The 13,697-nt window shown below is 40.7% G+C and overlaps 1 protein-coding gene across 1 annotated transcript in view; it reads right to left on the bottom strand.

The window, feature by feature from the left end:
* cpamd8 (C3 and PZP like, alpha-2-macroglobulin domain containing 8) overlaps positions 1-13,697 on the bottom strand; it is a 49,306-nt gene that overhangs the window by 18,532 nt on the left and 17,077 nt on the right. Inside the window, exons 19-28 of the mRNA XM_023954556.1 lie at positions 12,756-12,818; positions 11,770-12,001; positions 9,480-9,633; positions 7,277-7,407; positions 7,104-7,155; positions 6,707-7,005; positions 6,200-6,268; positions 5,948-6,104; positions 5,603-5,779; positions 5,121-5,202 (exon numbers count right to left, since the gene is read on the bottom strand). Coding sequence (XP_023810324.1) covers positions 5,121-5,202; positions 5,603-5,779; positions 5,948-6,104; positions 6,200-6,268; positions 6,707-7,005; positions 7,104-7,155; positions 7,277-7,407; positions 9,480-9,633; positions 11,770-12,001; positions 12,756-12,818 — 1,416 coding nt within the window. The remainder of the gene's footprint in view (positions 1-5,120; positions 5,203-5,602; positions 5,780-5,947; positions 6,105-6,199; positions 6,269-6,706; positions 7,006-7,103; positions 7,156-7,276; positions 7,408-9,479; positions 9,634-11,769; positions 12,002-12,755; positions 12,819-13,697) is intronic.

Below are 13,697 nucleotides of genomic sequence, written 5' to 3'. Positions count from 1 at the left end.
AAAGAAAATGGGATGACCAATCCTCCCTCTTTATGACAGTATTCAATTTATGTACGGTATGTAATCTTTCTGTTGGTGTTTGACCAAGTACAAAGAAAACCCTGAAAGCTTTGTGTCACACACTATGACATGAATTTGCTTTTTGAATTTTTATTAATCTTTTACAAGGAGTTTTTTTTAAATGTGTAAATCAAATCAAATCAAACCAAATCAATCTTTAAATTGTTTGTCTCATAAAATGACGTCTTTTCAGTTTGTCGTATTCCTTATTTATGAGAGCCCCCGTCGGTGGTTCATTTGTACCTGTTTTCTTTAAGACACCTTTACAGGTGCTCTTAGTCAAATCCTATCATCCAGAATACCAACATGGTGGGAAAATAAAATAAAAAAACCTTTCTGTAACCTTTACAACCCACACACGCCATTGAAACCACAAGCAATAATTCCAGTATGCAAACAAACCCAAGAACAGCTCAGACATGCTGGATTCCTCACCCTTTTTTTTTTAAAGTCCTTTTTTCACTGGACTAAAAATGATGTTTATATTCTGTGTTCCAGATATATTTAGATTAGGAGAGCAAACATTTTTCTTCTGCAGTCTTGATGTTACAAATCTTTTCTTACCTTTTTGACTAAGATTACACGCATAGCTGTGAGGATAAACTGGGCGTTTGCGGACAGAAAACAGGCAAAAAAAAAAAAAGGCCTTGCAAGAGGAGAAGAACAATTAGATGTCTGATAAAAAGTGCTGGATTGTATAGATAAACTATATATAAGAACAAAGGGGTGGTGGCAGATGTTTGCAGCTGGGTTTTTGTCCTAATAGGAGACAATAGCCCAGCTAATCTGAAAACGGACACAAAGACCAATCAAGATTCAGGTGTGAGTCAAAAATCCTTAAAGGGAATCGACGACTTCTGCAGACATGGAGCCCAGAGATGAAGGTTGTGTATCTGACGGCCTGGGAGTGCGACTAAACGTTTCTGAGCCATGGTTTTAGTGGTCAGTGGTGTAGAAGAACCTAGAGTGTAACGGAGCAAAGCTGAAGTCCACCCAGAAAAACCCTGCTGGGCACATAAACACACACTCATTCATAAACAATAGACCTCCTGGTAATAGCTACAGTTTGCTCAGTGGCACTGAGGCAGATCATTGCTCCACCTCTGACCACTACTCGCTCATGATCAGAATAAAGTGTTCATTAAAACAAAAAAGTTTGAAATAAGTGAAACTATAGAGTAAAAAGTGGCACTACAATGCATGAAAAAGAGAAACTGGGGCCTGAATAGGAGAAAAGTTGTGATCTCATAACGGGAAGCATTAAGTCTTTCCTAGCTGGAATGTGGATTATTCCTCCCTGGGGACAAAGCTAAAGCCTTTTCTTTTTTAAATGTTAGGTAATTATTGTGTCACTGGCTTTAAACGTTGAGCCCCAGGGTTTGGTGCTGAAAAAGTGGAAATCTGAATTAGTTTGGGAAATGAATGAAGGCCAAATAGGCTGACCTCCACCCATCGCCTGCTGGTTGCAGTCCCCCTTCCACCAGTTACTTAAGGCCGTGTCACACAGCCACTGCGTACATTTTGCTCATAATGCATGGATGAAAATTGGTCATACGTAAATTTAGGTGGGAAAAGTGAGAAAGTTGTGGTCTTTACGTGAAATGTTCACCAATGCATCACGAATGAACCACGTTAAAACCACGGAAGAAGTACGAATAAACCACGCAAAGAACACGTAAATCAATGTAGAACGTGAACCATATCTGATTATTGTGCTGCTTATATGCAATTCATTAGTGATTCAAGCCTTATTCATATAATTTAAACGTCGTTTGTGTGATATAAAAGTGATACATGTGTGAAAAATCTGTCAGGCGTACGTGAAAAGGTCGTGGAAAGCCACACATTTGCTTATGCACGTAGTAATTGTGTATAAACTACGTAAAATATGCTTCGTTATCAACCGACCAAAAATTTTGAACAGCTCAAAACCGAATTCACAGAAAGAATTCAGCCGAAACCCTCGATGGACATCTGCGCACACTGATGGATGACGCAAGAAACACTTATGAATCACGTAGATCACAAATCAAATGCCAGTTTCTCATGCCAATGCAAAACGGAGGAGAGGGAATTAGAAACTCCTTGTCAGAGACTCCCTAATTTCCAGAATTTGAACTTTCAGCCTTCTCTGGTAATGTTAACGGCCCTGGCATACAGGATAGTAAAAACCAAACAGCAAATTATTACTGCCTGCCTCTTCCGTTCATTAAGGGTAACGAGATCCAGCCACTTTGCTTTTCGAAAGCGTTTTACATACCGGGAAACACTAACAGAGCTGCTGTGATGCTAGGCCAAAGACCAACTCTGAAACTAAAACAAAGATGGGCTTTTTTTTTTTAAATAGTAAACTTTTTTAGTGAAAACAGTTTACACTTAGTGCCAACCAAAACGACAATCGACCTCTAGTCACTTCAGTGTCTTCATTGTTCAGGTGACAAGTTTCGGTTTTCCTTTGTGGCTTATAACCAATTACAACCAGGTTATAAAGTCACCAGGGGGCATTTTTTATGAAAAGTAATGTAAAAAAATAAATAGCCATTTGGTGAAGTGGCTCCAGATGACTTGTAATGTCGTCTCCAACAGTGGCATTTAGAGCTGGTTTGGGGTCAAAGCAGCATGGGTCCTCACAATGGCTCCAGCTCCAATATGAACTCACATTAGCAGAAAATAAATCCTGACAACTTTGCCTGCCTCTGGGATCCAATTATGAACTTGTTTTACGATTCTCTGCTGTTTACATAAACCCTGCTGTGTTACGGAGTCAGCTTTATTAAATATCATGATATCCGTTTCAGCAAAAAAATATTAATGAGAGGAATTTACATCGTGACTGGGGCTGTAAACACAGGCAAAGGAACTTAGAGAAAGGGTTAAAAAATTCAGAGATCTCAGTGTGCTTTTATACCCAGAAAAGTCACAATTAATCTTTAATGGCAACTTTTGATTGTATCTGAGCGAGAAAGTGTGACATCATCCATGGAACTGAAAGTAAACCATTTTCTAACAAAATCAAGTCAATTCAGGCGCCATTTTTTGCGATATGGAGTCGCCATGTTGTAGTCAGATATCCTCAGTAAGCGGTCAAAATTTCTATGGCAACCACTCACGCCTATCAGGAGTGAGCATGTTGGAAGGCCACACCCCTACCACTCAAGTAGGGGCTACACCAAATCTGTCAATCAAACGTTGGACATGAGGGCCAGCAGGCTCGCCCTACTTTTATCAAGGGGTTTTATTGGTTAGTTTATAACTTAAAATAACTTGCATTGCAAAAAAAAAAAGTAATTAAAGCCCACAAGTGGCATTGTGCTTTTTGCCCCTGCCCTTGCCACCCCCCTTTGTCCTGCACTCACTGGCTGGGCAATTGCTACAAAAACAAAAAAAAGCACTTCCTTCAAAATGGCAGTTTTTCAGTTGGTTAGATCTCCATAGCAACCATATTTTGTTTGTTCTGTTTAATTTATCGAAGAAGCGGCAAAAGTAAATTTTTGGATTTCCTTGGCTTGGCAACTGAGGGTTTTTGTTAACCACACCGACATTGGTAATTTGTTCATATTGGATGCCATATCGCTTTGTTAAGCTTGAGCCAGGGATTATGTATCAAATGTTCACAATATTTTGGTTTAAAAAAAAGTGCTGGTAACAGGGTAACACGTACAAGACTTACAAACTATAAAACTATAAAACCCTCAAAAAAAAAAAACCCTTCCCAATGATGCTCAAGGAGGTGGAGGCAATAGAATGAAATCTCTTGGAGGAGTTGGAATTTGTAAATGATACGAAAGGAGATGATTTTGGAAAATTCAAATGGTTGCCTCCTCCAGAGTTCAAAAGTCGAAGGGTGCGTCCTCATTCGAAGGCGCCATCCTTCAAAGGCCGCGACCTTCCCTGGCAACGTTCATCGAGCGGGTACGCCGGATGTTGTGTGAGTCTGGACAAGTCCAGCCTTTAGATAATTCCTGCGGTTACATCGTCGAATGTCTTGTTGCCTAGCAACCATGAGTCCCAAGCAGAGAGGAGTGGTGAACCAGGCAGGAGCTAAAAATTTTTCTGGCTCACTTCATCCAACTTTAATTCTCGGAAGTGTAATTATAAAAAGGTATAATTATCTTGAACTCTGGGTCCCACTTTATGATCCCCCACTGTTGTCAGAAAATCTCCAGGTTTGGCCGTAATGAATCTGGGGATATGGCCAGCATAGAAGGATACACCAGAGCAATCCTTAAAATCGGAAAAAACAAGGGCGCATTCGTTTGGTCGCATTTGGAGGAGTTGTTGAATTTGGACAGCACTTGTCGGGGCACTGTGCCGTAAGCGGCAGAACGCAGTCATCCGATTTGGATACAGCCAATGAAACTTTGGTAGTGGTTGTAGACTACTTGTGTGCAAAATTTTGTGCAGATCGCGCTCAATCAAGTTTTCTTTTCCCATATATTGCAAAAAAACTGCTAAATTTCCCACTTTGCCATGCTGTAGGTCATGTGTCCAGCCCATAATAATTTCAAAACTTCCTTTGGAAATCTCTGATTTGGTTTTGTCAGTGGATTTTATCTGAGCCCCACAAGAGATTTTGGCCCCATTCATTTTTTGACAGTTTCTCTCACTGTGATGTCATCATTTTATTACTAGGTGTGTGCAAATTTGGTTTAGCTTTTGAGTATGTGGCAGGTGCAAATTTTTTGTTCCAAGACACAGTAAGAAAGATATAATTGTCAAAACAATCTGGTCCTTGATGTCCAGCACTGCTGCAGGACGGAATTAACAAGAAGGTTAAATAGAATGTTTGAGTAATATCGGTTTATTTCCTAATTTACGTCTATTGGATTTTGGCGTGCCAGTGGGCACTTCTTGTTTGAAATGCCAGGGGGGGAGGGGTCTTACAGTCAAAGTTTGCAGCCTTCAATTGGGAAGGGATTCATCTGAGCACAGAAAAGTAAGACCCAAGCGTTTCTACTGTGTCCAGAAACCTTTGTCCCAGATAAAGCAGAAGAATGCTGCTCTAGCTGAACACGTTTTGGGCAGTAGGAGCTGCGTAAGCAGTTTCCACAATGACTCACCACATACTCCCAGAGGAATCCCTTTCGCCAAAGGCGCTGTAGGATCCATCCTGCCGCTTGTAGGTGAGTTGTCTCTGGTAGCCTACATAACAGCAAAGTGCAAAAACCTCCTTAGTAGCAAACTCTCCTCTAGCAACTTTTGTTGTTTCCAAAGTAATTTTATGTGCTCTTCTCAAGAAACTCTACAATGTTGCACAATGCAGAGGAAACTTAACATAATAGAAGTCTAATTTACATAAAAAAATAGACTTTCTGATGTTTTTTCCCCCAAATTTTTTAAATTATCATTGCAATTTCTTATGTTTAATTCAATCAGCTGTTTTGTGGAAACAAATACAAACAAAGCCCGTGTATTATTTCCTTACATGAAGAATCCCACACGAGTCACTGAGTTTTAGTAAGTAAGACTTTTCTTTTTGAAAGACAAAATGATAATTTAACTAAACAAAGTGTTGCTGTAAAGCCAAAAAAGGCTCACTTACCTTGAAGCAAATAGTCAGTTGCTTCATTTTCAACCTCCTGGCTGAGCTGCCTGGTCTTCTGCAAGTACTTCAGAACAAAGACATTTGGGGCAAAGTGGATCATGTTTTGCTCACCACACCCAAAGGGCAGCCTAAGCAGATTGTCCAGGTTATTTAAAGTAGGACCCATGACATCTCCTGTTACAGGTACACAGATAAACACAAGCAAACATTAGCAACTTTTGTTTTTATCCCATCTATGTTCCTGTGCAACTCAAATAAAACCTAACTTCTTGACCTAAGCAAGAAGATGTTTGAAGAGTACATAAACATCGTGCACATTTATCTGTCCCCATACTGGTTTACCAATCATGGATGCAGTGGCTCTTTCTGATCCAGGCACCAGGTTGTGTGGAACCCCCAGTGTAAAGGCCTCATTGTGATTGTCATCAGAATCCTCCTTCCTCCAGATCTTGAACTCCCCAACTGAACCCCACCCTGTTGAAAACCCAATATGTTGCACCTGGAAAACACAGAATGAGAGCATGAAAAAACAAAAAAACAAAAGCAGCAGCAAATATTTTTTTTTTTAAAACGTATGCAGATATCGTAACAAACCTGTCCTTGGAATTGGCCTGACCACTGGAGAATGATAGATTCATTGGAAGGATGTATACCATGCCCCACCTAAACAGGAAACCACAGACAGGCCATTGCTTTGACGTCTTTAGCTTGACTTTTTTTTCTCTATCAAACCATTGGCTCATTCGCTGATATGACCACAAAGCCCCACTAAGAATAAACCATTTTGAAAGACCAAGTAATCCTGATGCCAGAATGATTCATTCTCTTTTACAATAACTCAAACATTTAAAAGGCTTATAGAGCACACTTTCTTTCTTATACAGAGTTTTACAACCATTCACCCAGTGTCCTCCATGACATCAGCTTGTTAAGTTTAACCTAACAGGGCGTCACACCAATAAAAGTGGCGCCATTTTTACACACATAAGCTGATTAGTGATTTTTACTGGCTTTTCTTTGTGTGAGAACATAGATTCAATAGCCAAACAGTTACAAATGTTACTATCTGTACAGTGCTATAAAGTTTTACTGCCCTCTCACCTGAACTAGACCATCCTTCCAGCTTATCCAGAAACTGCGGAACTCATCCCAGGACAGGATACCCGGTGTGTGGGCGGAGGCCAATGGCTCACCCATCTTGCCCAGAGAAATCCAGGAGCGAGTGTTCTGTCTACCACCGAGTACAATCTCAAGCATCTCTGCACTGTCATGGGGACTGGCAGAGAGGGCAAAGTGGGCATTGTTGTGGGTCTTCACTGCCACCGGGAACTGGTACATCTTGGTTGGTTTTTTGACATACTGATATTCATATTTGTTAGGGGTGGAAATGTGAATTCTCTCTGAAAACAATACAAAGACAAAGTGTTTTGATTAGTTTAAGGCTTGCTAGTGCTTCGTGAAAGAGTATGTCAGACATGTACGCGGTGTTTGTACTGACCATTGGGGCAGAAGAAGACACTGTAAGTGTATTCTCTTGGCAGGCCTTCTGGCTGTAGCAAAGGGGAGATAGTGAGTCATGTGCCAGATAAAAATTGCTCAATATGTTTCAAAACGCATGAATATCAATGTTATTTTCTACTAAGTGATGGTGACAAATGTCCACCCTCTAACCTCCACCAAGACAGTCCTGCGAACATAGTCCAAACCGGTTGGAATCCTTCTTTCCTCCATATCATTTCCTACTTTGCCAATAAGGAATCCATCTGAACAGCAACTTGGAGAACTGTAGGCGATGGCTCGGGCTGTCAGGGTAGCACAGAAGAAAAACAGCCTTTATACTTTCAACTCCACCATTTCGCACAATCTTTTTATGCCAATTAAATGTTTAAACAATAACACCAGAGGGACAAAATACCAGAAATGATTGCAACTTGTATTTAAGTGCATTGGGAGTATTTTGGAGTCCCAGAAGTATAACATTCTTCTGGTTTTATTCTTTGTTTTTATTTTATTTTTAAGCTATTTGACCAGCTGAGGGGTGGAACAGCTGAGGTTGATCAGCTGATGGAGAGGCTTTCACCAGGCAGCAGATGCCAGCGTGGATAAAAGAGGGAAAAGTCCATGCCATGGGAATGGGTGAAGAGTTGCAGTTCTTGAAAAGTACATTATTAATCTTTATGTGGGTCTTTTCCAAATATGTTGTCGTGTCTCTTTTTTTTTCTAAATTTTCCCAATTTCGCTAATGGTTGGTCTAAACTTGTTGCGAGCCGTCCAACTTTATTCGTGAACTAGAGTTTTGATTGGTAACAAATGGGGCTTGTCTAGGATTTAAACCTGGTATTTCTGACACGCAAAGCAAGTAACAGTCAATCACAAAGAAATCACAAAAAGGCTAGCAGCAACATGCCAACAGTTAGTACCAACATTGGCCAATCAATCCCAAGAAAATGGGTCAAGAAAAAGCATTTGAATGGGAACAACAATGAACACTTCTACCTGATAAGTGTCCAGATATTTCCTGGCCTGGAAGGTCTTCTTAAAAAATTAAGAGTTTTATTGCAAAAGTCAGAAATAACAACATTGTGTAAACAGTTTTGTGGCTCTGCAAATTCCCAATCAACCAACTCTTCGGCACTGACTCTTTCATATCATATGTGACACTATCATAAATGCTCAAAACTAAGTTAAATTATGTGACTTTGATTGTAATTTTATTATTAGAACTGGAACAGCCTGGTCTAGAAACTGGTCAGTGATGGCATTTTTTTACACCATCTCCAGGTAAACCAGCAGTTCATCAGGTAAAATGATTAATAGGCTGGGGTTTAGGTTTGTGAAAAAGCATGCAAATGACTAATGCATCCCAAGAAGAAGAAGATAAAATCACTCCCCCACTTGTGAAAACGTGGATTCAGTGAAAATAAAAAACAAATCATATCTCCATATTTTGATGTTTTGCTTACAGAGACACTAATGTTATATGAGCTGCACCCATGAGATAAGCTAATAAGATATTTGTTTGTACTCACAGCTAACCATGGAGGTTATGGTTCATGTCCAGGGAGTTTCTCCATCCGAGTTACTCCCACAGCCTAAAAACACTAAGTCTTCCAAGGGAAGAGTCTTTTTGTTTGTGTCTGTGTGGTCCAGCTATGAACTGGCAAGCTGTTCAGGGTGTAACCCGAGTGTCAGCTGGGATTATTCACCTGTTGGGTTTACGGGATAAGACGGTTATGTATATAAATACACAAATGGGCCCTAACCTTTTGTGCTCACTGCACAAATCAGCAGAGGGACACCCCGTTCTCTTGCTGAGGACCACATTGAAAATGTGGCTCTGTGCCAATGGGCTTTCTTTGTGAGTGTGTAGTGAGAGGGAAACAAGGGGCCAGGGAATTTTGAGTGGGGCCATGGGGGGCCCCATTGACTGCCAGTGACCTGCAAGCTCATCAACATGCCACTGAGTGGCACAGCTCAGCTATGGTTACTCCCCCACTGCTGGCCTGCATTGCTTCCTTACGAGGGACCCTGGGGGGAATAATCGGTAACCTGGGTGGGTGAGTGGATCACACAAAGCTAAAATTTTTGGCCTTTAAGTTAAAAGCTTTGCCTTTTTTGAGAATCATCACTCTGACAGGACCTGTACTGAGATAACTGTTAAAAAGAGCCAAACCACTTGATGGTATTTTCATGATCAACTGAACCCAGTCCTGAAGTAAACATGGAATTAGATCCACAACACCTTAGATGGTGACGAGCAGCGTTGTTTTGCCCATCAATTGCCATCCCTCAGTACACAAGCAGATGCTTAAAGGAATTTAAAACATTCTCTTTAAGCGACAGACACTTTTAGTTTGAAAGCACTGGTAAATACCTGTGATGTCAACAGATCCCAGTTCAGCAAAAGACAAAACGATGGATGTGGGAGTCGCTTCTCCAGAACTAACACACTTCTTTCTAGCAATGTGGTGCTTTCCAGGATGACCAATAAACTTGACGCCCTTTGGAACGGACACTTTCACATGAACCTGGGAGAGGAAAAGGAAAGGATGAAACCAATCAGAGGGAATTGATCTCTGTTGACAGGCTGTAATGAGGTCATGTGTGCACAGCTCGCCTTCCTGCGTGTAGAGCGTTTCCTCAAAACTCTTAAAGTTGGGGTGAATTTTCCATGCTGCCTGACTCATGCCTTTCAGGCTCCCTGAAGGATTAACTACCCATCATCCAATGTTTGCAGGACTTTGTAATGCAAAAACTGTTTTTAAACTGAACTTTATTCGCACGCCATGAGTCATAAATACCAGAGCAGGAGATATAGAAATCACATGTTGCTGGGGTAGACATCAAAGGAAGGTCTATTCTGGTTTGCATATTCACCAAACGCGAGATCAGGGCAGCACACGCACAGACAATTTAAAATGCTCATCTGTAAACATCACGATGTCATCTGTGTGGACTGCAGGATGGACCCATTTAAGGCCAGAACAGATCTTGGAGGGTTCTTCAAAGTGAAACAGTCCTCAGTGATATCAGATCAGGACATCTCAAACCTGTGCTTCCTTTGGATTTTGTACTCCCTCAGCACCCTTCAGGCTGACCTGACACTTCATGAGAATATTTATCACACTTAGCAAACAAATAAATATCTCATATCATCACAAACGCTGCTTAGAAAAGTCTCTCTAACCTGTAGCTTTTCCATTAAAAGTCTTCCACCAAACTCTCACTTCCAAGGTATGAACATTTTTACAACACGCTTCCATTGTGGGTTTTTTATTTTCACCTTGGAATACTGCCACAGCTTTGCCTGGATGTGTTCATCATGCATCCCCTTCTTTACAGATGGTAGACTTTTGTTTTACATATAGAATTTGAAAATTTGAAGTGTCCCCTTACGCCTTTGGGGATTTTTCTATTTTCGTGCCACAGCCATAATTTCCACTTTCATGGTTGTTCTTTCTTCAGACATCATCCAACCAGAGGAGGGCACCAGTTTGCAGTTTCTGCATTTATTCTGACAGAATTGTACTTCAAATAAACCATAAAAAACATGACTTTGCTTGTCGGTTCGAGCTGAGGTTTTAAAGTTGGAAATAAAGGTAAAAAAAATACTGGTTAACAAATACAAGTTAACTCGAGACGAGTCTCAGTTTTAGGAGGATTGAACAGCTGAAGTGCAACTCAACACCGACTCAAACACTGACTTCAGTTGACATCGCTGTAGATGTACCTTTTAATAGGAGCTTTATTATCTAAATAATAAGATTGATTAATTTACAGGTTCAGAAGTTTATATCGCAAATTACGTGCAAGTTTGTTTGTTTTTTTTCTCTAAATTTGTATTTTTAATTTTTTTTGGTTTTTAATGACTGTGTCTTCTCTGGAAAAGAGTCTGCATGTTGCTTCTGCTCACATGCCGTGGATTCGACGCATCACGACGAACAGTTTGCGCCGCAGGTGCTTCAGGCAGCTGGTTTCACACGAGCAACGAAACGGCCTCTTGACCAAACCAACATCAAACCCACTGCAATTTGCTTTGCTGTGGAATCTTCTGCTAAACAGTCAAATTATTAAAGATAAAAAGTTTATTTTGGTAATGTAAATGTGTAAAAGCTATGTGTAGAATTGAGGGAAAATGCATAAAAAGTAAGATAGCACTTTATCAGTCTGTGCGAGAGTTAATTTTTTAAGACCATGAAGGGAAGTCCAGCTCATATGTAGCTTCCTAAAGCCCCATTTCGATTATCTAATTTCAAAACGTCCTAGTGGTCTTTTAATTATGGTTATGCAAAAATCGCCTCTGAGCTGTGCGTTCACCCCGCCACCCGTTCCCCTTCCTGCTGCTGAGCGCTCAGAGGACGTAGCTTATGGCCCCGCCCATTGTATTTTCTACGTCATAAGCTCTTTTTTAAACTGCATTTTTTTCCTTCTGCTTCTGATTCATTTAAATCAAGAAATACTCAGAAATGCAATTTTAAGCTTATTTTTCTTAATATTTGTCGTCTGTCACCAGAAAAATGCTCAGAGATTATGTTAACAACACCAAATAACATGGTTTTCATCGCAGTAGGTCTTTAAATTGGCGTGATGCTAGCTTCATGCTCAGCAGATGGCTTGTGAGTGAAAGCCGCAGATGCGTTGTCTCCTCGCTGCGGACCTCTTACCTCAGCGCAGGTGGGCATGTAGTTGTAGACGGTGAGGGGAACTTTGGTCTGCTCGCCTCTGATTAAGCTGTAGGGCAGCGTGAAGTCAACAAAGAAGGGTTTGAAGGTGCGAAGCTCCACCCTCTCTGCTACACCCAGACCCTTCTTTTCAGAAAGGCCGACAGCTTCCGTCACCCATGTGGTGATGGAGTCGGGCACGTCCAACTGCAGCTCAGCCTCTCCCGTCTCCGAGCTGTTAGACAAAAATAAAAATAAACGATGGCTTTCAGAAAAACTGGTTTTGATCGGATACATCCGTTTTTATGTCGCCAACACCTGCACTGGTTTAACACACAACAGGTGGGCGTGAGAGTCCGACCGAACAAGCCTGAAGTCATTGCTGGTGTGTGCGCTCGCATGCACGCTGCTCTTGGCAACGAATCACACACCATGAGAAACCTGGAAAACGGAATCACACCCTTCCATTTGATCATACCTGCCCATGATTCACTTTAACTGACCCTTTCAGAAAAATCCCAGCCCTCCACTGCACAGGAAGTTGAGCTGAAATCCCATCAAAAGGAATCAGACATATGGAAATGTATGGATAAAATACATCCATTGGCTCAAAAACAGGGAGCTCCAGAAAGTAAAAGAATATTTTACAAAGAAAATGTGAAAAGCTGGATGATGTCAAGTGATAGAAAATCAGATTTTATGTTTGCCATCTCACATTGACATTTTAGCCTCATACTTAAGACTTTTCTTCCATTTCTATCCCTCTTCAAGACTCACTTTTATTATTGTTTATCTATAGCGTACTCTTCAAAGTATTTTGGGCTTTTTTCATTACCCAAATAAAATACTTTCCTACTTTCTTCCATCAATTTATCATTGCTTGCAGTGAAAGTTTTAGGAATGTAACTAAATCACACTGAGGTATCTGGACAGAGCTTCATGCACAAACAGACCGGAGAGCGAAAAGGCTTTACAACAGATGTAAATACCTGACATTGAGGCAGTGCCACACCCACGTCTCCGGGAAGAACGTGCGCCTTTGTCTCTCTGCTCTACAACAGAAAAAATAAAAAACCTGTGATCATTAAAAAGTCATGTGAAATCCTTCACCTGCCTCCATGTGTTAAACGTTTAGGACTTTTATCACAACTTTTGGCAATAAATATATTTGAATCCAAGCACAGAAATGCACATAACTTGTAGTTTAGCACAAAATATATATTTGTTTATTTTAAAAGTGTGTTCTTCCTCCATTTGTCACTGAACAGAACAACATTCAAGCAAATACACAAAAACGGAACGTGTTTATAGTAATTTGAGTTAAAAATAAAGAAATGCAACTGTAGGGAAGTGAATCCTAGTGAGAAAAACAAACATCGAAGTATTCTGATTTGCATGTTGTTGTCTTTTTAAACTCATTCCAATTGAAATTTGTGTGTTTTTGATGTTTTTAACAATTTCTTGTGGCAGACTTTCTGATGACAAACAGTGGAGCAAAAAAGTATTCAGTCAGCAACCATTTGAGCAAGTTCCCCCACTTTTTTTTTTTTTATACACTGTATTTTATCCCACGAAGGGAATTTCTTTCTCTGCATTTGACCCATCCCCTTGGGGAGTGGTGAGCTGCAGCCGAAACCGCGCTCGGGAGGCAGTAGCGTTAAGGGTATTGCCTAAGGACCCTCACTGGGTGATGTTAACTGCTCGCCATTGATATGGTAATTGCCCCCAGTACCATTGCTCATTCCCCTCCGGGAATCGAACCCTGGTTTCCTGCGTGGTAGCTTCCCACCTTACCAACCGAGCTACCCAGCCGCTAAACTTAAAAACATGAGAGAGGCCTGTAATTTTCATCATAGGTATTCCTCAACTATGAGAGACAAAATGAGAAAAAAATGTCCAGAAAAATCACGTTGTCTGATTTTTAAATAATT

Source organism: Oryzias latipes, chromosome 4 (assembly GCF_002234675.1).
Source record: "Oryzias latipes chromosome 4, ASM223467v1".
In the NCBI taxonomy this organism is placed as follows: Eukaryota; Metazoa; Chordata; class Actinopteri; order Beloniformes; family Adrianichthyidae; genus Oryzias; species Oryzias latipes.
Note: the sequence above shows the minus strand (reverse complement) of the source record. Positions and strands in the feature narration are given on the sequence as shown.